The sequence below is a fragment of the Protopterus annectens genome, chromosome 12.part0 (assembly GCF_019279795.1).
Source record: "Protopterus annectens isolate FY-2018-M chromosome 12.part0, PAN1.0, whole genome shotgun sequence".
In the NCBI taxonomy this organism is placed as follows: Eukaryota; Metazoa; Chordata; order Ceratodontiformes; family Protopteridae; genus Protopterus; species Protopterus annectens.
In genome coordinates, this window is record NC_056746.1 from 1,084,384,603 (window position 1) to 1,084,409,287 (window position 24,685).

At 43.2% G+C, this 24,685-nt stretch overlaps 1 protein-coding gene across 1 annotated transcript in view; it reads left to right on the plus strand.

Moving 5' to 3' along the window:
* ERGIC3 (ERGIC and golgi 3) overlaps window positions 1-24,685 on the plus strand; it is a gene marked incomplete in the record, with an annotated part of 681,165 nt that overhangs the window by 146,450 nt on the left and 510,030 nt on the right. The window contains 2 exon segments of the mRNA XM_044090101.1: window positions 15,798-15,892; window positions 16,981-17,146. Coding sequence (XP_043946036.1) covers window positions 15,798-15,892; window positions 16,981-17,146 — 261 coding nt within the window.

The following is a 24,685-nucleotide window of genomic DNA, read 5'->3' on the forward strand; positions in this document are numbered from 1 at the left end:
AACATCCGCATCTATCCATCCTCCTAACAGAGATTCTAGGATCATGGATAGATATGGGAAACGCATGTTTAGTTCAGCAACTTTTTCTCTGCGATCGCTGAACTGTTTAACCCATTTCACAAGACTGCAAAGAGATCTCCTGAAAGAGCTAGGAGATACTCTCCAGGAAACTGTAGCTGCAGGGGTTGCCGACAAAGTCAACACACAGCTCGCTAACCTAAACTCGGTTGTGAACTCGTCCATGCGTCTCCTATCTTATGCAGCTGATGGTTCGAGTAGAGCCACTAGTTCAGGCATTACTCTGTGGAGACAAGCCTGGATGCGTCTCTATTCCTTTGCAGAGCCCTTTAAGTCTTCCTTTATCAACACCCCATTTGATGGCTCATCACTGTTTGGGCCTAAAGTAAAGGAAACTTTAACCAGGTGTGAGCAGGAAGGCAAGACCTTCTCTGCCGTTGGAGTCTGTTTTTCTACCCCTGCTCGGCCCTATCCCAAGGGCCGTAAGGGTGGGACAATGTGGTTCCAAAAAGCAGAGGGAGCCTTTCAGGACACACGTGGAGAAACCCACTCTAAGGGCAGAGGAGGGGGTTATGACGGAAGACGCCACCCACACGGCAGAGGGGGTCCACAGCAACAAGGGTGACAGAGGCCAGTTCTCTGGTCAGCTCTGCCAGCGCTCCTGAAAGGAGGCCTGGCTGTCCGGCTGTGGAGGCAGTCGGGGGTCGCTTATCTTTGTACCCAGAAGCCTGGCTAAACCTAACGTCAGATACATGGGTACAAAGCATCATTTCCAGAGGATATTTCATACCGTTCTCTTCCTTTCCCATTCCTGTAAACAGAATCCCAGATTTCCACCCAGTCTCAGGGAACAAGCAATCGTAGAGGTCCAAAAATTGCTAGAAAAAGAGTCATCCAACCAGTCCCAGCAGACCAAGTTGGATTCAGAACTTACTCAAGATTTTTTTGGTACCAAAGAAAACAGGGGACTGGAGACCTATCTTGGACCTCAGCAGACTCAACCAATTCGTAAAGGAAGAGAAGTTCCGAATGGTCACGCTTCAGTCCATTCTTCCCTTCCTAGGGAAAGCCGATTGGATGTGCTCCATAGACTTCAAGGAAGCGTACTATCACATAAAGATGAACAGACGCTCCAGGGATCACTTACATTTCCAGCTGGGAGCCAGTCATTACCAGTTTCGAGCCTTGCCCTTTGGTCTCAATACAACCCCCAGAGTGTTCACCAAATGCATGGCAGTAGTCATGGCTCACCTGAGGAATCTAGGATTTCAGGTGTTTCCATACCTAGACGATTGGCTCCTCACCGCTACCACCAGGCATCAATTGACACAGGCAACTTAATATACTCTGACACTCTGCCATCAATTAGGCATTACAGTCAACTTCGAAAAGTCTGCCTTATCGCCATCGCAGCATACCGTTTTTATAGGAGTAGAGTTGGATACCTCAACCACCACTCTACGTCTTCTAATGGAAAGAGTCTGACTTCTTCGCCAACACGTCAACTCACTGGTGTCAAAGAACAAAACTACAGCAGCAGAGGTCTTAAAGATGCCAGATTTGATGGCAGCAGCAATCCTGGCTGTACCACTTGCGAGGATGCATATGTGAATCCTTCAATGGCTCCTCTTTGCTCAGTGGTCTTACCAAAAGCTACCGATGTACCACATGATTCTCATCACTGATTCTTGCAAGAGAGACCTTCGATGGTGGTTGACGTCTCTTCATGTCACAATCGGAAGACCCTTTGCCCCCCCCCCCAGTAGCCGCTGTGACCACGGACGCTTCACTGATAGGGGGGGGGGGCATTTTCAGGGAAAGACTTCCCAAGGCACATGGACAGATCAAGAGTCACATCTGCACATCCATGTTCTGGAGTTGAGAGCAGTACTTCTGGCGTTGCAGTACTTTCAGGACTCTCTTCCTCTAGGGACAATTGCAGTTCAGATGGACATGTCAGTGGTCTGTTACTTGAACAAACAAGGCGGAACCAAGTCTTACTCCCTTTGTCGAGAAGCCCTCAGGGTATGGCAATGGGCTGTGTTGTCCCACCATTTTCTGATAGCAATGCACATCCCAGGGAAATCCAACGTGATAGTGGACAAGCTGAGCAGGGCAATACTGTTGCCTCACGAGTGGTCTCTCAACCAACGAGTTGCGGATTTGATTTTCCGCAAATGGGGCCAGCCTTGATGCGACCTTTTTGCCAGTCACATCAATACCAAATGCAGAGCTACTTTGCCCTAATACCACCTCCAGGACATTCCCCGAGAGTTGCACTCGTACACAATTGGCCTCCGGGTCTCCTATATGCATTCCCACCTATTCCATTGATACCCAAAGTTTTACAGAAAGCAAAATCGCTGGGAAGGGCAGTTATTCTCATAGCCCCCTACTGGCCTCGACAGATTTGGTTCCCCTTCCTTCACCATCATCTGCTGGAGGATCCATGGATCCTGGACCCAGTTCCGGACCTTCTGACACACCCATCAGGGGACCTCCATCCTTCACTGCAGTCCCTAAAGCTGACTGCTTGGCTAATCCACTTCCCCTAATTGCCAGGCTTCATTTACTCTCAGATGATACAAGACAAATCCTTTTGTCTTCTCACAAGCCATCCACCAGGAAACTATACCACAGTAAGTGGAACAGGTTCTCAATTTGGGCTAATATACAGAAAATCGACCCTTTCTGAGCTCCTCTATGGATTTGATGGGTTGAACGTTATGGGCCATAAGTTATCTAAGGCTTTTCTTAAAGGGGCTTTTCACATGAGACCTCCTGTCAAAATCCCTTAGTCTCCATGGAATTTGAATTTCATACTGTCTCAGATAATTCTCCCCCCCCTTTGAACCGGCATCTTCTTGTAATCTCAGATATTTGTCCTGGAAGACTATATTTCTAGTAGCCATTACTTCTGTCCTCAGAGTGTCAGAACTTCAGGCATTATCTATCAGACCTCCTTACATGATTTTCGATGCCGATAGAGTATCTCTCAGAACAAACCCCTCCTTTTTGCCTAAAGTCTGTTCTGAATCCAATTTCAATCAGGTCATTGAGTTTCCAGTCTTTTTTCCCAACCACTCTACAAATTGGAAAACATGCTGCACAAACTTGATGTACACAGACAGCTCAGATTTTATCTTGATAGAACTAAGGATATTAGAAAATCAGATCAACTTTTCGTATCCTTTTCGGAGGCCAGAAAAGGTAATCCAGTGGCTAAAACAACCCTGTCTAAGTGGTTATCAGATTGTATATCCTTTGTTTATGCGAATGCAAACATGCCATTGACACACAAACCTAAGGCTCATCCTACCAGAGCCATTTCTATGTCTTCTGCCTTTCAAGCTAAATTGCCCCTTGACAATATTTGTGATGCAGCCACTTGGTTTAAGCCTCATACCTTTATCATGCATTACAAAGTAGATAAGGCTTCCAGGGGCTGGTCTTCCTGTGGTTCCACGGTAGTGAAAAATGTGCTTCCATGAGCCACCCAAGATTGAGGGTACTAGGAACGCTACCCATCAGTGAGAATAAACAGCGAGATTTAACTGATTCACATAAAGAAGTTATGTACTCACCATAACGTTCCATGTGAGTTGTTTATCTCGCCTTTATTCTCACGTCCCTCCCTCCTTCCCCCTCCTGGCTGACAGTTGACTTGGAGGCTAGTACCATCCTGGTTATTAAATACTTCTTCTTCCCCTTTGGGAAGTGCTTCCTTGTAGAAAAAGAAAAAAATAAAAGGGTATATATACTTGCAGCAAACAAGATCTGAGGTAATTCCAGCAGTGCATTGTGTGATAAGGGGCTTGGTCTCGAGCTACTGGCAAACCTTGAGCTTTGCTATCGTTATGGAGCCGAGGATCGGCTCCGAACCCATCAGTGAGAATAAAGGCGAGATAAACAACTCACGTGGAACGTTATAGTGAGTACATAACTTCTTTTTTAGCTTTGGATAGAAATGAAAAATCACACCCATTGCGTTTGTTTCCAAGTTTAGATGTAAATAACAGTAACTGGGAATGACTGGCTGATTTGAGGAAACAAGCCTCTGTAGGGGTATAAAACTGCATAATGCAACAGTCAGTGCAGAGGATTAAGGCCATAAACTGTTTCCTGTAGTTCTTTGTTGGATTTCCTCTGCCTCTATTTGTCTACTGTGCAACTCTAAGCAAGTATTTTGACTTGATAGTGGTCTAGGGTCTCTCCAGAAAATAAACACTTGCTATCAAGCAGCAGACAAAACAAGGAAAACCGTAATCACAAATGCTTAAATGCATAAAATCATAAGAACATCCACTCATTAAGACCATTAACAGTTTGCTCAATCAGATTTCTTCAAATTGTTTGTTACATTGCTCTTAGACATCTGCATGAAACTTGAGCAGTGACAGGATTTTTTTAATGAACAGGCCTAAGATTACTTAAACTGACTTTGGAAAGCAAATACTTGAAAAAAATTTACAATATGAATGTTGTACTAATTCCTCTAATTTGCCCACATGTTTATGATTTTCTGTTAGTAACCCCACATTTATTTAGCAGTTGTCTGTAATGTAACATTATTATTCTTGAAAACCCAACTACCATTTGTTTCAGTTATGCAAGAATCTAGTTGGAACAGTAGTGTTATTGGCCAGATAATCAAAATCATACATTGTTGCATCAGTCCAAATTGTAATGAGGCACAGCGAAAGGCTCAAAGACGTTGGTATTGTACATCAGGAAAACATAAGTACAGGTGTTCTTAAATGAAGGCTATGCATGTGAGTTATGTCCATTCGATGTGTATCACACAAGTACGTCTAATATTACATTTCTTCTGTTACAGTCAAGTCTTTGTTCACCTTGATTTTTTCAGTTTCCCATAGTTTGTGTTTGCATTGTTGTATGTATGGGTGCATTTCGACATAATTACTTTTTCATTCTTGTGTCTACTGACAGTAAGGATTGTTCCTTGTTTTCTGATTCTAGTCATCTGGCTGTGACTTTCTCATTTTAGAGATTATGGAACTAAAATCAGATGCAGATGTGTTTTTAGTTGTTTTGTATAGTCCTTCTGCGTACTCTTTTTGTGTCTTAAAAAAAATATTTGATGACGTACAGTTTATGCCCAGAGTTCTTTTCATAAACTTAATATTGCTCAAGTAATAGCAAGAGATTATGTTTTCATTAATGGATTAAGCAATGAATGCCAGTGAACTCCTATTGGCTAACATTCTTTATCTTTGTTAAACGACATTGTAAAGAGCAGCAGAAGTGTACACACAAGCGATATAACTGTAAACCAGTACTGGATATTTACTTTATTTATTATTTTAGTTTTTTGATTTTGTCATTGCATTCTGAGGGTGGACATGACTCCAAGGGTGCAGTCTTTTATCTTTTGATATTTTGAAAACCTATAAATTCAGTAGTTACTCTTAAAAATTTGTTCCATTTCAGGGACTCTTGAAGAAGGACCGTACCACCAAATATTGGCTGCAATCCATTGTATTTGTTGTTAATGTGTTGTGGAGCCCCACTTAAGTCGGCCTTCAGTTTGTTTTTCATAGTTGCTGTTTTGTGTGTGTGTGTGTGTGTGTGTGTGTGTGTGTGTGTGTGTGTGTGTGTGTGTGTGTGTGTGTGTCTTTGTCTGTCTGTGTGTGTCTGTCTGTGTGTGTGTGTCTGTGTGTGTGTGTGTCTGTGTGTGTGTGTGTCTGTCTGTGTGTGTGTCTGTCTGTGTGTCTGTGTGTCTGTGTGTCTGTGTGTCTGTGTGTCTGTGTGTCTGTGTGTGTGTGTGTGTGTGTGTGTGTATATATACAATGTTCCCTGACTTTGATCCTGGAATTGCTGAGGTGCCACACACTGGTGTCATGGTACACTGTCAAGGGTACATGTCTAACCCTGGCCAGCCTGCTGTCGATAACAGTACTCCAGATTCTACTCTTACCTTTAGTGACTTGAGCTTGTGCACTGTGGCTGGACCACAAACTCAGTCCTATTGAGAATAATTATTAAATACAAAATTTCAACATTGTAGTAATATTTTCTATTCTTGTAATAGTTAGCCATTTAAACCTTACTGCAACAGTTGTAGGCATGTTCATTAATTTGCTTTGTACATATCGAGATAAGCCGAAAGACACAAACAAACAAACTCTATAGTTGTCTGCTATGTTTATTTTACAAAGCATCATTGCTGAGTTGTTTTGCATATTGTAGTAGTAGAACATTGACAGCATAGCTGTACATTTTAACCATTTGCCTACATAGCAGTGTAGTACTTTCTGATATGCTTTTGTACAGTAGATATAGAAACTGGTAAAACTGAACCATATCATTAATTTGAAATTTGTCCATGTGTATCAGTCATTTTCCCAAGTAAACAAATTTAAAGGAAAATAAATTATCTTTAGCTGTATTTATATGGTTAGAAATTATATTAGTAATATTTGCAGTATCACAGTACTTGTTCATGAATGCTACTCAACGCCAGAAGTTTAAACCTCAAAATGCATGCACTCGAGGCACTCCTCAGTATGGAGAACATCGATATCTGTGCAGTAACAGAAACCTGGTTTAAGGCTCCAGAGAGCACCCCAGCAATACCAGGCTATGACTCATACCATACTTTTCAGTCACAGAACCCAGACCGAAACACAAAAGGCAGGGGTGTATCCATATTCATCAAGGATACCCACACCTCCAGGTTAGTGGCACAGCACAATGCCTCAGAGATCATCCATGTGCAACTGACAATGGGCAAAACTGCAATTTAAATTGTAGCTTGCTACAGATCACCCACCATAACCCAGGATCCCCATTCCGCATTTCTGGAGACACTGGAAAATATGAAGACCCTACCAAACGACCTAATATTGGGTAATTTCAATTACCTAAACATTAACTGGGAGAACTACTCCAGTACTAACTCCCTTGCCCAGCGCTTCCTAGAATTTATAAACTCGAATGCCCTGGATCAACTGGTCAGCACCCCCACCAGAGGTGCCAACATATTGGACCTGGTCATCACCAACATGGGCGACTGGTGTTCTACACCGGAGGTCAACCCCTCGCTGGTTAGATCAGACCATAGACTAATCACTCTGGATATCCACATTCCGCCCTACCCCCAATCAAGGAAACCACCGTGAAAACTTTTCAAAAATAAACTTCACATTACTTAAGACCGAGGTGGAAAGGTTCACAGCCCCCATGCTAAAGGACAACGCTGTCCAAGCTGCTGAATCCCTTACAAAGGCACTCTAGCACCTGCAAGAAAGCATGGATCATGCTATTCCAAGCAAAACCAAGACTCACTCCTCCAAGAAAAGAAAACCAGTCTGGTTGACCCCTGCTATAAATAAGCTATACAACAGAAGGAAGAAACTAGTACAGAAAAGAGTAAAATCCCAAGAAGGAAAGACATCCCTGATCAGTATCAGCAAGAAACTACGATCCCTCATAAAATCATCCAAGGCTAACTTTGAAAGAAAAATTGCCAAGGACTCCAAAGATAACCACAAAGCGTTCTTTAGCTATGTCAAGAACCTAAGTGGAAACTCTCAGATCTGCTCTGAGTTCATGCAGAATGGCACAAAATACACTGAACCGACTGATATTGCCAACATTCTGGCAGAAAGGGTTTGTGCAAACTTCACCCCCCTCTCACCCCCTAAAGGGTCCATAACCTTACCAGATGAATGTAGAGCCCCGGCAATCACTGACACACAGGTTAAAACAGCCCTATCCAAAGCCAAAAATCAGCTTCAATGGGGCCGGACGGTGTCCCAGGCTGTGTCTTACACAAGCTCCAAAATGAACTAACCCCTCACCTAAACACACTGTTCAAACTCTGCCTCTCTACAGGCTACATACCCATAGAGTGGCACACAGCAACAGTTATCCCACTTCACAAAGGTGGAGCCACAATGGACCCCGGGAACTATCGCTCCATAAGCCTGACTAGCCTGGTCTGCAAGGCTTCAAACACCAAAAGAGCAAACCACAGACTGGGAACACCAAAAGAGCAAACCACAGACTGGGTCTGCAAGGCCGTAGAGTGCATCATCGTGGAACTCGGTAACAGGGACATTGGGAACCTCCAAACATTGGACCCTACCCAGTTTGGCTTTAAGGGCAGATCATGCCTCCTAAACCTAGTGGACTTCTTTGAGACAGTTACCAAGGCTTTAGACGAGGGAAAGGAGGTCCACACAGCCTACCTAGACCTCACAAAGGCTTTTCAACACCATTCCCCATTCTGGTATTATAGACAAGCTCACCAGCCTGAACATAAACCCCTACGTCACGAGATGGGTTGCCAATTGGCTCATGGATAGAACCCACATGGTGAGAGTTTCAGGCTATAGATCCGACTCTAAACCGGTTACAAGTGGTGTCCCCCAGGGCTCAGTCCTGGGATACCTCCTGTTCAGTATATACTTCTCAGAGGTACAGGCAAGCACAGGAGGACTATGGCTGACCAGGTTCACAGACGACTGCAAACTGTGGGCCATAATTGACTCTCCGGCTGATACAGACATCCTCCAGAGGGGTCTCACTGAGACTGATACCTGGTGTCAAAATCATGGCCTCAAGCTAAATGCCAAAAAGTGCATAGTCATCCCCTTTGGAAAAAACAAAGTACCTGTGAACTACCACATACGTGGTAGTCTCCTAAATACAGAAAATGTAATAAGGGATCTGGGGACCCAAGTAGATAGTAATCTCTCCTTTGATAATCATATTGCCAAGGTGGTTAGAAAATCCTTCTATATGGCCCACCTAATCACAAAAGGGTTCGCATCTAGAACAAAAGAGGTTATTGTGCCCCTCTACTCATCACTCATCAGACCCATCATAGAGTACAATGCCCCATTTGGGATGTACCTTACAAGACACCTGCAACAGCTGGAAAGACCACAGAAGTACCTTAACAAGAGGATTACTGGCCTCAAACAGATGCCCTATGCAGCCCAACTGAAGAAACTCCAGCTGTACTCTGTTGCATACCGCTTACTCGGAGGTGATCTCTGCCTGACATACAAGACCATGTCCAACCCAGAATTGATGGACATGCTCCACCTAAAAAAACAAATCCCCAAGAGCCACACGCTCTAGGGATCTAAACCTCACCACAATGATAAATAGGTCGTGCTGGAGGGATCGATTCCTGTTCCAGAGACTCCCCATGCTTTGGAACAGGATTCCAGTCTACATTAAGCAGAGCCCCTCACTAACACTCTTCAAAAGAAACCTTGACGAGTGGATGGGAAACAGAAAATTTACCCCGGGGATCACTGCAGTGGTTCTGCTGAACAGAGACACAGGGACCTAATGGTTCTGCTGGACAGAGGCACAGGGACCTAATCTAAGGGGGTGGAGAAAGCCAACACATTCTGGCTAGGCTTATAGATGCCCTCGGGCAGATAGTCTAGTACTTACCTATGAACCTATAAAATACAGTACCGTAGTTTGATTATTACAGAAGCTCTATATTTAAGCAGTTAAGTAATAGTTACATTCTTTTAAGTGTTTTGGGGGTTCTTCCACCATTCATTTAACAGTGGGAGCAGTCGTCCCCCCTACCTCCTTCCACATGCTGAGACACCTATTGCTCTCTGATTTTATTGCACTGAGGCAGACTGGTAGGGTAGACTCTTCCTGCCCTTACACCAGGAATGTGATGAACCACACATTACACCCCACCCAGCCAGTTTTTTAGCACCTGGATTGTTAACTGAATCTGTGCTATCATTCTCACTGTGCTAGTTAGGGTCTGTATATATGTACCACTCAGTCTGTGCAGCATCATTATATTAACAAGTAATATATTTTCATATGCATTGATATAGTTAAGTTGGTAGAAGAATAATTGTACATGCATCTTCCAGTTAGACCCTCAGTTGTGAATAGTAGCACAGTCATGTTATTTCTTGTTGCTTGTATAGTCTCTGTAGATTCATCCAGAACTGTGGCTACCCTTACCCTTTCACATTTATATTGTGATTTCTTTCTGAATTTTTTGCTAGAAGGGCAATTTGTTTTCAGTTTTACTGTTGTGTTGTAAACCTGTTAAAGATGCCAGTGTTTTTATACAGAAATAATTTTCCACAATATTCATGCAGTTTTCTTAAGTTCCCAAAATATTGCAGACCCCCCCCTTCCCACCTACCTTATTTTCTGATGCTGACATGAGGCCATGATTTTATGACACACAGTTTCTTTTTTTTTAGTTTTCTGACCTTCTACTTACCTTCGTAGATAATTGGTCTTGTTACTGGTGGTCCTCTTTTGTGAGGGTCCTTTGCAGTTGTCTTCTCCTGCATTGTGTATACCTCATCCACAGCTGCTAGGAATCCATTTTTGCCTTTCTGTGAAAGAATACTTTTTCACATTGTTCTTCCCCTTACAGTTTTGTCATTAAATGCATGCATCCATTTTGTGTAGTATTTATTGGATCATAGGTGGTAACTGGGCTGTTGACCCATAGGTCTTTGTAAGCCTAACCGTGTGTACCCAATGTAATACTAGAGAAACCCAGTATAAAGGATCTTGCCAAATGTCGAGGTTTTGATTAGTAATGACTGCTCATATCTAGGAGGGTCATAGGTGACATCCCTGGCAGGAATTTACAGTTTCCCATCCAGTCATCCACGCTACGCTTAAACAGGGTCATAGAGAGGCTCTGTGTGATGTGAATTGGTAGCCTATTCCAGAGGAGTGGTACCTCTGAGAGAAATACCTGTCTCTCCAGCAGGTCCTATTTATGTCGCAGGCCAGGTTAAGGTCCCTGGAGCGTGTGACCCTCATCCTTTTTGACTTGTAGATGTACAGCATTTCCATTAGATTTGGATCCATGATTGCTCTGTAGTCCAGGCACAAGTCTCCTCTAAGTAGTCTGTATGCTACTGAGTACAATGACAGTGACCAGTCTGCCAGTGTATGACGTGCTGGAGACCTTGAATTTTCTTGGTAAGCCTCTCAAATTGCTGCAGGTGCCTGGTAAGGTACATACTGAAGGGAGCATTGTACTCAATTACTGGCCTGTTGAGAGTCGAGTACAGGGAAATTATGACCTCTTTCACTATTGAGGCAATGCCTTTACTAATGAGGTATGCGACGTAGAATGCTTTCATTACCGCAGTAGACACATGGTGGTCAAAGTTTAGGTCATAGTTAACTTGCGTTCTCAAGTCTCTTTTTCTACTGAGTTATTTAGGGTATTATTTATATGATAGTCTGCAGGGATATCATTTTTACCGAAAGGGATGATGAGCCATTTTTTAGCACTGAGTTTGAGTCTACAGCTTTGACACCAATCATTGGTTTGTGCAAGTCCTTTTTGAAGTATATTGACATTGTTTGGGGATTCAGTGATTGCACCTAATTTGCAGTCTTCAGCAGACTTAGTCAGCCACAGCCCCTCTGTTTTGGCCTGAACTTTTGAGAAGTATATCCCAAGCAACAGGGGGCCCAGCACTGATCCCTGTGAAACCCCACTCGTAACAGGTCTGCTGGTTGAGGTAAAGTCCCCAACTTTGACCAAGTATGATCTGTCGGCGAGCCAGTTAGCAACCCACCTGATGACATAAGGGTTAATATTCAACTGGGAGAGTTTACCAGTGATGCCCGAATGTGGGAGTGTGTTGAAGGTCTTGGCTAAATCAAAGTGGGCTGTATGCACAGAATTGCCTTCGTCTATGGCTCTGGTGATATTTTCGAAGAAGTCCACCGGGTTTACAAGGCATGATCTTCCTTTGCAAAACCAAACTGTGTCTGATCAAGGGTTTGGAAAACAGCTATGTCCTTATTTGTAATGTTCCATGACCTTACAGATGAGGCTGTTTAAGGTTATGGGTCTGTAGTTTCCAGGGTTTGTTGCTCTACCCACTTTATGAAGGGGAATGACAGTTGCTGTTTTCCATGCACCAAGGACAAAACCAGTACTCTGGCTGTGTTTCTAGAGAGTACCTAATGGAGTTGCTAACTCGTGTTTTAGACCATTTCAAATGCAACCTGGGATGCCATCTCGTCCCATAGAAGCCATATTTTTGGCCTTGGAGAGCGCATTAATGACTTGCTCTTTGGAGATGCAAGGAGATAGAAAATATTGGTACTCCATGGGATTGTGCTGATGACTGCAGGATACACAGTTATGCTCTTCTGACTAGACAGACACACACACACACACCAGTTGACTGCAGTGAGATTAGAACCCCTAAGTCTCCAAGTACTAGAGAACTCCGTACTTAACGCAAGCACCAAAGGATCATACATTTTTGAAGGTTTCTTTCAGTGATTTGCCTTCCTGTTTAGCTGTACATATGGACCTGCTACTCTTAAACTTAGTACACACTTGCATAAACACATTGTTATGTTTAGTGTGCCACCTATCATTACTGCAGTTCATAGACATCGATGACAATAAGGGCAGGCAACATACCAAAGAATATTAATTTCTATGATGGCACACAGATCACACAGTTGTGTACTATTGCTCATCCATGCTACAGACTTCATCACTGTGCAGCATGGTAGTGTAATACAGGACAGTGGCTCACTAAGGTATAATGTGTCTGACATACCTTACTGAGTAGCTGCTCCCTGCTGCACTGTACTCTGCCATCATGCCACACAGTGATTCATAAATCATTTCTGTTTGTTAGGCATAATGGTGGAGCTAGGATCATTGCCATAATATTGTGACAAGGCAGATCTAGTGCTCTGAGAGTTTCCATTGGTTGGAGCCCTTCTGTGTCACTGTGTGAGGCAGGGACAAGTGTGGTTTGGTTGTGTTATCAGGTATGCCTGCATAACAGAGAGCTGTGGGGTAAGTAGTTTTTTTGCGTATGTGTGCTTGGGCACCGGCATTTATTTTATTTATGTTTTTTAAATGTCTGCACTGATGATGATGCTTACCTGTGTAAGCTGAGCAACACATCATCAGCTTTAATGGGAGATTGGTGTGGTCATACTCACTACGGTCTTCTTTTGGCTTTTCACGGTCAGGGGTCGCCACAGCGGAACTCCGGTCCGCTAATGATTGGCATTGGGTTTTTACGGTGCTGAGTTGCCAGCCCGACACCCAACCTTCAAAGAAGGCACACCCATTCACACACGCATCTGCCTGCATGTCTTTAGACATCACTCGACCACGGGGAGGACATGCAGACTCCACACAGAAGGTGTTCCAGCCGAGAATTTAACGGGAGAACTTGTTGCTGTGAGGTGACAACGCTAGCTGCTGCACCACGTCAGACTCACTACACCAACTGTAATTATATAGTCTAGTCCCATAACTTGTCTAGTGCAATTGGTGAAGTGTCTCTGAATCGTATATGATCCAGGGTATGTATGTCATTTGCACGTGTGCTTCATGCATGGAGTACTGTGGTTTCACAGTATAGTAGGACTGCACACAGGGTCTTAGTTCATTGGATAGCTATCCTTTTGAATAAGAGCTTTGGTGTACTACTCTAATGTGTACTAGCCTTCCCCATGAGGTACTCTACAGTGTTCATAAATCCCACCCTGTTTTTATCTCCTTTGTTGTACAACTTTTAGTTTTTGTTTATTGTCTTTGAACTGTTTCTGCTGTGTATTTGCTATTATATAGAGGTGGCCTTTATTTATGTCTGTTGTGTTTTGATTGAAGCCTTACCAGTAACTTGGGAAAAATTAATTCAACAGAAAGTACGTAAGTGTATATCAGAATGGTATGACTTGGCTTAATTCATAAGCTAATGTCATTTTCAGATCCATTCAAAGTGGTAATCTGCAGCACGTTACAAGTGATCTATGAAAAATAAATGCATTGTGGCAGCATATGGCTCTTGTTTTTTACTACATTATGAGTTTTACAGTGATGTAATGATATGGGCCAGTATGAGGCATATAAGTTTGCCTTGTTTGAAAGGACTGCCTTACAGGCTGATGTATCCAGCATTGGTCAGTTCCTTGCAGCCAAAGTGGATGCATTTTCTTGCAATACCAACCATTACTCTGACACCTTGCACAGTTTGCATTAAGCTGGAATTATCTTTTCAGTGAATGCTTGACCAAACCATTTTATCTGCTGATTATGAGCTTATAATGAGGTTTTCTTGACTATGCATTTATGTTCATTTGCACGTTATGACTAGACACACCAGAACAGAGATTTGCAGGCAAATGGAAGGAGGGGAGGGTGTCTTTGCAATGTTAAAGAACAATTTTTACTCACTATTGCAACAGTACATGAATTTGAGCAACTAGGGACTAAGTGCAGTAAGTGCCTCCCAGTTCAGTTCTGAAACGTGTAAAAATAAACTAGTGGGGTAGAATTGATTAACTAGTAACTTATACTTTAAGCCTCAGTAAACAGGTTAATCAAAATAAGACCTTTGCTGTCTGTATCATAGGACATTCATGAGGACCATCATAAGGCTCTTACTGTGGAAAAGAAACGTGACAGACTCCACTGTCACCGAGTGACATTGAGATGCAGTTGGCATATTGGTTGAGGTCTTCACCTTCCAAGTACAAGGTACAAGGTTTGATCTTGACCTCCAGTTAATGCCTGTGTAGAGTTTGCATGTTCGCCTTGTCTCTCTGAGCTCCTCCCACCTCCTAAAGGTATGAAGTATGTTTCTACCTCAAACTTGTTCACAAATGGAGTTGTGAACAGCTGCACAAATCCTAGATTGTGCCTATCAGGGATAGAGTTGTATAAAACAACCACTTTGAACATCAGCTGTGATTCACAGTATCATTTGGATTGGAGGGTTGGTGTAAAGTCTGAGGTGTTAACCCTGTACTTTGTGTCTAAGAGGTAATGATTCTCATCTTTGGAAGGGAAATTGGCTAGGCTTAATGTGGCTCACATTGGTAGCTAGCCTAATACTTACCTATGAACCTAAGATCTTTCCAGGCTCGCTCTGTTTCCTGAAAGAACCATTACACATGGGAACTTTCCTGCCATTCCATTCTTACATACACACACTGGTATATGTTTCATTCTTGTAACTTGAAGACTTTGTAGAACTGCTTACAAATATCTTTTAATTTCACTGTATCCTAGTACAGAGAGAGCGAGTTTTTCAGTGAGGCTAGAGGACGGGGATATGAGATGAGCTTCACTTTCCTCAAGGATGGCCTAGTGGGTAAAGACTGATTTTAGCTGGTTCAAGAGTTGACATCCTTTAGAGGTTAGGAAGAGTCCCCTGCAGTGCATTTGGATGGAGAAAAGGGGTGTAGACTGCCAGAAGGGTGAAGTTGTTGAAATGTGCACACTACAAGCATTCCAGTACAAGCTGTACTTTTGCGAGTGTCTTAACATGTCCACTTGCAGCATATATGCTGGATGCTGATTTGTCCTCCTGCCTTTCTGCCTTTTTGTAATTTGAGGTACCAGGGTTTTTGACTGTCTGTCAGTTTGTTAACCAGTTTGGTGTATTGATACACTGAGCCTTGGGTTCAAAACTAATTGGCTTGTAAGCTTTTAGGCCTTTCTTTTTTTCTGGCAGTTCAGACAGGTGAAAAAGATTCCAATTTTAAGTGTAATAATATAATGCATAGTTGTACATGAGTTTACATCATAGTGTTTTTGGCAGGGAAGTGTAGCAATGATTTTGTTTACTGATATTAAACCTGTCTCACTGCGGGGTTTTTCTTTGTTCAGCTAAACGGTATGTATTCACTTAGAAGAGTGTCACTGATTCTGTGTTGCATTTATTTATTGTGTTTGTTTAGTAGTACTTCAGTATGTCATATTTTTACATTTTCTTTGATATCTTCATTGTTTTCAGATGGCACCCAAAGAAGAAGAAGAAGTGTTTGACCCCAGCAAGCTTGATCCGGACCGCTGTGAAAGCTGCTATGGTGCTGAATCCGAAGATTTCCAGTATGTCAGGTTTAACAGAATATTCTGTATTTTCAATATTTTCTCCTTAGTGGAGTAAATGGGGTATTATTTGAATCAGCTGAATAAATGCATCAGAGAATATAAACAAAACTGAACAAATCCCTCTACAGGAAGGCCTCAAGGGAAGGTTGCATAGATGTTTTTCTGGAAAGGACTGGGGATTATTTCATCTTCAGCCAGTACATGCGGTGTTGGCCAGTTAACAAGTGTAAATATTCACAATCCTAAAAAAAAAAAAAAAACTTTGAGTTTACTATTTAGATTAGTCATGATTACTTTAGAAATAAAATTCAGCTGCATTATAATACTGTACACCATGTAGTTTCATCTTTTCATCTTGGCAGATGTTTTATGGTTTTAAAACAGAGTAATGACACAAGAAGTAAAGTTTTAAAAAATGTAAGACTTTGAGGTACGTTTGACCACTGCTTTGCAGCAGTTTTTAGCCAGTGATACATTTAGTGGTATATTGGTTCTTTAAAACAATTGGTAGAAGAAGGTGCATGTTATTTAAAATAAGACAGTTGTTTGTCTTTTCGGCTTTTCCCGGGTAGAGGTCGCCACAGCGGAACTCCTGTCCGCTAATGATTGGCAGTCGATTTTTATGGTGCTGAGTTGCCAGCCCAATGCCCAACCTTCAGCGGAGGTACGCCCATTTACGCATGTCTTTCGGAGGCCACTCGACCGCGGGGAGGACATGCAGACTCCACACAGAAGGCACTCCAGCCGAGAATCCACCTTATCTTGCATCTTCCATCAGAGTCTCGACGCAGAAAGTTCTGCCCATCTGAAATACTGTTTGAGACGTGGAATTTGCAGTATAATTTGTAGCCATACTGATTACATTTGCGACTGTGAAACAATTTTCACATTTATTTTGGAGCCGGTGCCCACTATATTCATTACTAAACACTAAACTTTTTAGAGTATTCTAATAATGCATATTTGCTGTCATGAACATAAACACTGGAAATTCTGAGAATGAAATTTACTTAGTAATAATACTGCGCCATGTCTGTCATCTAACTGCTGCTCCCACATGATATGTTCTTGTTTGCAAATTGCAGGTGTTGCAATAGTTGTGATGATGTGAGAGAGGCCTATAGGCGGAGAGGCTGGGCTTTCAAAAACCCAGATACCATTGAACAATGCAAAAGGGAAGGATTTAGCCAGAAGATGCAGGAACAGAAAGACGAAGGGTGCCAAGTGTATGGGTTTCTTGAAGTGAATAAGGTCAGATTTTTTTTTTTTTTAATTGTAATGTTGTCTGTTGGGTATTATTCTCCCTTTATTGCTTATTGAAAGCTTTGAAGTAACAGATGGATAAAATATTAAGATATATTAACTCCCAAATGTTCTTTGCACTTTTCTTTGTACTTCTTGGGAATTAGTTTCTGACATCTTTCATTAGTGAATTGTTAAGTATGTGGCATCTGTTCTTGTTGACTGATTCTGCTGTCTGTAGCTATGTATTGTCAAACTCTCTTATTGATAGTTTATAGTTTCTTCTTTTCAGTACTTAACCCAGGCATCCTTTACTTCCTTTTCATGAAACCTTTGTGTCATTTGTTACCTATCTGACTTGCTGTTCTTATTTTTGCTTAGCAGTGTAACTTACTGATTTAATGTCTCAATCTTTGAGTGAGCTGTGTCCGTGACAGTGGAGCTGTTGAGGCCTACACTTTTCCTGCATGCTTAGTGACAGAATAAGTCATGTGATGGGTCACTTGAAAATTTTTTGCTCAGACCTTTTTAACAAAAAAATAAACAGGTCAGTAAAATAGTTACCGTTTTCCTTCATGGTTAATTTCATAGAAATTGTGCAGCTGATCATTGTTCTTTTAAGTGACCTAGTGAGCTGTGTGTGGTGTTTTTTCAGTCTCATCATGCATCGAGGCAAGGATATGTGAATAGACCATGCAGTGCCTGTTTAACCTTGTTGAAGGAGGAAAGCCACCACCTTTGCAGCCACTCAGTCGGCCAGCAGTTGGATTGATAATAAGAGACTCCAGATACATTGGACATCCTTGTCCCTGAGGTCATCACTGCCCTTGTCCCTATCACCATCTGCTGTAGCTGCTTTAGACAGTGCACCTGCCTAACACAAACCCCATGCTCTGACAGGTGATGGCAGCACAGATGTCTTCAACTGATTAGCCCCAGCAGTTCAGGTGTGGAAGCAATGTCCTATTAAGAATCTTTATTTTTCCCATGCCAACAGAGTTCTGCTGCATAGCTGTTTCCTGACCAGTAATGGGGGAAACTGGTGTTTCTCCAGCTGTCATGCCCTGTGTAACTGTTACTGAACCATAGATGTGACTTACAGAATCCTGTTTCATTTAACACTACAAGTGGCTTCACTGAGCTGGATAGCAGTGCCAGCAGATAATCCCTCAGCTGTTATGGCAATAGTCCTGCATAAAAGGTGGAAGGGTGATGAGGATAGTAGGTTTTAGCAGAGAACTTACAAACGTGCTTTAGTGTGTACTGAGATACCTGAAGCTCTTGTTTTAGAACTGCATGACCTCTGCATACACCAGAAGGCTTAGTAAGACATGAAGGATATGCATGATACTTGGATTAGGATAGAAGTATTAACCTGTAACACAAGACTGCAACATTCCTGGTCTGTTGTCTGCAACAGTATCTATGTAGTTCTCCTGATCTCCAGAAAGACCAAGAGAACATTTCCCCCCCAAAAAGGCTGTGCAAGAAGGAGCACATGTATTCCTTTTCAGAAATGCCCTCTCCAGAAACGGATCTCAACAAAGGAAAGGATTCACCTCAATCCCCCTCCTGAACTCCCCAAATTTAGGGAAATAGTAGCGACGATGCAGCAGAAGGGTTCATGGTCCATTGACCCCCTGTCAGCTCTCTTCCTCTGAGGAGATGAAGCCTACCTCCTAGGTCCTCACCCCCAGTAGCCTAGATTCATATGTGTTTCCTAGGCTAACGAACACTAGGGCCTTTTTAAGCCAAGCCACACATCCCAAATGCCTGACAATTTCTGGTACCCTTGATAAGTGTAGACAGGGGCTTGGGAGATGATACATTTACAGGCTGCCTGTGTCCATTAGAGAGAGAGGTGTCAAACCTAGGATGGATTTCCTGTCCCCCATCCAGCTGTCCAGGGTACTCTTGAACTGAGTTAGGGAGGAATTCTGCTTCACATGGATAGGGAGCATGTAGGGATAGTCTCTGAGATACATACATGTGTCTCCAACAGGTTCTATTTATATCACAGGAAAGGTGTAAATCTTTAGAATGGGTAATTCTGGTGCTTTTTGTTTTGTGGATATGCAGGAGGTCCATCAAGGTGGGGGTCCGACTTTGTATGTCAGGCGCAGATATCCTGTTAGCCTGTTGGAGATAGAATATAGGGATAGGACTTTGAGGCAATTTTATATAAGACATGTTACTTATGCCCTGTATTCTTTTAGTGAGGAACCTTTGTGGACATTCTAATTGTTAGATGTGCCTACTTGGATACATAACAAAGGGGGCATTGTTATTCAGTGATATCTCTAATGTATGCTGAATACAGTGGAACATTGATCTTCTTGGACCTAGATACCATACATTTGCTTATAAGTTGCCCAACATGGAATGATTTCCTCATTACTGTAGACACCTGATGGTCAAAGGCTAGATCACTGTCTACATGTGTCCTCAATCCCTGACTACTGGGTTGACTCTTACGGTTGTATTGTCAATATGATAGTTACCAGAGGTAGATGTCTTCCCAAAGTGTACTATTATGTATTTCTTGACATTTCATTTTAGTCCACAGCTCTGATAAGTTATCTGTCTGTTTCATTCCTTCCTGGTGAACATTAATGTTGGTGGTGGATTTTATGACTGCTCCTGATTTGTAATTGTCTGCATATGTGTTTGGCCATAAGCCCTTGACATTGGCCTTGACTTCAGAGAAGTGGATGCTATAAAGGAGCAGTCCCAGGACCAATCAATGAGGGACTTCACTTGTGGCTGTCTTTTTTGTAGAGATGGACTCCCCAGTTCTAACTTCCTGGGTCCTGTCTGCGAGCCAGCTGACTATCCATCGAGTGACATAAGGGTTTATACCTAACCTCTTTAGTTTGTCAACAATGCCCAAGTGAAGATTTGTCTCCAATGCCTTGGCCAGATCTCAGGGTAGGCAGTGCAACCATTTTGCCCTCATGCATTGCTTTGGTGACCTTTTCATTGAGATCCACTAGGTTGAGTAGGTGTAACCTGCCCTTGACGAAACCAAATTGAGTTGGGACCAGTATCTGGAGGTTTCACATGTCATTATCAATCTTTTCCATGATAATTATTTCATGGTTTTGCATCTTAGACTAACGGAACTTTTGGGTCAGTAGTTTCCAGGGTCTGCAGATAGCCCACCTTGTGCAGAGTGACAGCTGTTTCTGATGATCATCCTGTTACCCTGCTGCAGTCATCACACTTGGGTTATCCTGCCGTCAGGCGGTCCCGCAGTCGGCCGGAATTCCAAAGTCTTGGTCCGGCGTCGGTTGCTGTCGCTTCCTCCCTGACGTCAGTGTGCCAGGGGTATATATACTGCATCCGATGCCATTTTCTTCAGTCTTTCTTGCCGCACGGTGCCCGAAGCAGAAGCAGTTCGCAAGTGCCGGTCGGCCGACTCCTGAGATTTTCGAATTCGAATTTCAGACCGAAGTCTTCTATAAAGCTAAGTACCCCATTGGGGAAACTTTCCTTGCCTCAGACCGATATCAGAAAAAGTTAACAATTGTATTTCTTGTGGGAAGCAAATACCTCATAAGGATTTTCATTCTTATTGCATGCCTTGCTTAGGCCCAGACCACGACGTCACTAGTTGTCGTTTTTGAGCTAGGTTTAATAAGCGTACTATAAAAAGACGCTTTGATTTCACACGACACTACTTCGGTAGAAAATTTAACTACACTATGCCGTCGGAGCAACCGACTACCGGCGTGCACAAAAAATGCAAGGATAAGGACAGGCAGCCCAGGCCTAAGCCAGATTCCGAGGCCTCGGCTGGTCCAGTCTCCGGTTCTCTGGCCTTCAATGAGGCTCCGACGCAGCCCCTGACTACCGCAGATCTGGAACCCGAGACTGCTTCGGAACTTTTGGCAGAATGTACCAGGCTGACGCAGCCATTTTGTTCAGGCCCTACCGACAACACTGCTGAAAAGGATGTTGGTGCTACAGAAACACCTTCGGTTTCTGAAGGCATCTTCAGACCGACGACGCTCACCATTAAAACATATCCTAAGACAAAGACTCCTATTAAACCTAAAAGGACTGCACTTCAGTCCCCTGTTCAAGGCCCCATGCCTAAGAAACAGATGCTCAAAATGGCTGAAGATTTGATCTCTTTAATCAGGGGTTCCCAGCCCCCTCCTGACAAAAGGCCTAGACAAGAGGAAGATTATGCATCCTCTGAACAAGTGTCCATTTCTTCAGACTCCTCTGAGGACCAAGATTACTCTCTCTTCCCCTTATGAAGATTCTGATGCTGAGGATTCCATTCCCTCAGCTTCTCCTCCTGAAGACTACTCCTTTGGGGAAACTTTACACACTATGAGGGAACATTTTCACTGGGAAGGTCAGGACTACTCTGACTCTAAGAAAAGGCTCAGAGAGTTTCTTTTACTCCCCCAGCACAGACCACTTGCCATCCCACCAGTTTTAGACATTGTGGATGATGTTTACTTAGGATCCAGTTTGAACCCAGACTCTCTACCTCCTGCTCCGGCCAAACCTGACAGATACTATAGAGTGCCTGATTCCCACAAATTCCTTTATAAAAGCCCTGTTGCTGATCCAGAGACTATCTCCCAGGGTCCCAAAGGGGCTAAGGCTTCTATGGCTAAAAATCCTGTACCCTCTGAAAGGGACTCCAGAGCACTAGACAGGTGGGGGAAAAAGGTTTACACCTCAGCCACTTTAGCTATGAGGGCACTAAATTGCCAATTTCACATGCTAAAGTATCAGCAATTTCTTATCTCTCAGTTGAAACAAAGAATAAGCACTCTCCCTCAACAGTCTGAATTGAAAGAAATGCAGGATCTGTTGCATGCAACTGAACAGGTGGGCAAACATACGTTACAATGTGGTTTTGATTCTTTGGAGGCTTCTTGCAGAGCAGCTGTCACTGGGTCTGTTATACGAAGGCATGCTTGGTTAAAGGAACAAACTCTGCTTGACCATGTTAAAGCAAAGCTTCTAGATGCTCCCTTACAGCAGGATGTTCTTTTTGGAGTTAAAGCAGAAGAAGTCTTAAAGAAAATGGAGGATAAGGCAAAATCTATGCAGACAGTCAAAGATTTCATACAGGTACAGCCCCCTCGCTTCAGCAGAAATTGGCCAACAAAAAAATTGGTCCTTTCCAGCTACTGACAGACCACAGAGGGGTAAATACAGACGTCCAAGAGGCAGAGAACAACCACAAGCCCAGTACAAGCCTCGCCAATGGGGCACTGCAACACAGAAGGGAGGAGAAGACAGGTCCCAATCTACCAGAAGGCAAACTCAATGATTTGCACCTCATCTGGCCAAGCAACACTCTCTTGGCAGCCCACTTGGGAGGAAAACTCGCACTTTTTTCAGACAACTGGCACATTGTCACAAAGGACAAATGGGTCCTAGACATAATTTCACGAGGATACAGATTCCATTTTCACACCTTGCCAATGAAAAGAGGAATGCCAAACCTGCCACAAAATCAATGGGCAGAGGCACAAAAACAAATTACAGCTCTCATGGACATGAGAGCCATTCAACTGGTACCTACTCGATAGCAAGGTCAAGGATTTTACTCAAGACTCTTTCTAGTGCCCAGAAAGGACAATGCCTGGAGACCAATTCTGGACCTTTCAATTCTAAACACCTTCTTACAAGTACCCAAATTCAAGATGCTAACACTACAGCAGCTTCTTCCCATGTTGGGCAAGGAAGCATGGCTAGTAACGTTGGACTTCAAGGAGGCATACCTGCATGTCCCTGTCAGACAAAGTTGCAGAAGATACCTCCGTTTCATTGCAGGTTCAACCCATTACCAATTCTCTGCACTGCCCTTTGGCTTATCTACTGCGCCCAGAGTCTTCAGAAAATGCCTGGCACCAGTAATTGCATACTGCAGACAAAGAGGAATTCAAATATATCCATACCTGGACGATTGCCTCATCAAAGCAGAAAGCAAGGATATTCTCTTACAACATCTGGCTTTTGTAAAACATCTCCTAAGTTGCCTGGGGTACACAGTAAACGAAAAGAAGTCAAAACTAGTACCCTCACAAAATATGACATTCCTGGGTGCCAGCTTGAATACAACAACCCAGAAGGCTTATCTGACGCCAGACAAACAACTACAACTGACTCAATATTTCAAAACAATGGCAACAAAGACCCAACTAACTGCAAGAAAAATTCTGCAGGCTTTGGGCTTCATGGCATCTTGCATACTTCTAATACCATTTGCAAAGCTGCATATGAGGAAATTACAGTGGTACCTAAAAAGCGTATGGTCTCAACACAGCCACAGCTTGGACACAATGATATCTCTCATTACCTGCCTACAACAGGAGTTTCTATGGTGGTCACAGGCATTTCACCTCAACAAGGGTCAGCCTTTCCCCTTGCCCCCAGCCAGGCAAACTATGACAACAGATGCATCAGACTACACCTGGGGGGCAGACATGGCAGGACAGTGCGTTCAAGGCATATGGACTGCAGATCAAAGGAATCTGCACATCAATCAAAAAGAGATGCTAGCTGTACAGAATGCTCTGACAGCCTTCAAGAGTCTATTACATCCAGGACATCTTACAATAAAGACGGACAACACCACAGTAATGTGGTACATAAACAAACAAGGGGGTACGCACTCCTACCTTCTATGCAGGCAAGCAGTGACCTTGTGGAACACAGCTCTGACTTACCAAGTTCAGTTACAAGCTCAATTCCTGCCAGGAAAGAAGAACACATTGGCAGACGACCTCAGCAGAAACATCATGGATCCCCACGAGTGGAAACTGGATCCACAAGTATTTGCAATGATAACTCAAAAATGGGGCCTTCCAGACATAGACCTGTTTGCCAGTCCTCAAAACTGTCAACTAACAAAATTTTGTACAAGGACATTTCACCATCAAGCTTGGAAAGTGGACGCACTCTCATTCAGTTGGAAAAACCTGACCGTATATGCCTTCCCTCCATTGCCTCTGCTCACAAAGGTGCTTCTGAAAGTCAGAAAGGAGAGACCACAACTGATACTCATAGCCCCAGACTGGCCACGCCAGCACTGGTACCCACTGTTGAGGAATATGGCCCAGGGGCCACCTTGGATTTTACCACAAGTTACCCATTTGCTCACACAGCAAAACAATCAGATTCTTCACAGCCAGCTCAAAACCTTAAATCTGGCTGTATGGCAAATCACCTAAGCATCCAGCCAGCTCCTCTTTCCCAAGCAGTTATGGATGTTATTCTGGAAGCTAGGAGGCCAAGTACCAGGAAGGCTTATTCGGACAAATGGAAAAGTTTTTGTGCCTGGAACCAAGCCAAAGGCCAAAACATAATTCAGCCTCACATGCCTCACATTCTACAGTATCTAACTGAGATGTTGCACAAAGGACTTTCTTTTTCTTCCATTAAAATCCATGCTTCGGCTATTTCAGCCCACTACAACACGGATCCACCCTTGTTTTTGCATCCACTGCTAAGGCAGTTCCTCAGAGGGGCAAAAAACATTAGGCCCCCCAGGAGAGCACCTACATGGGACCTCAA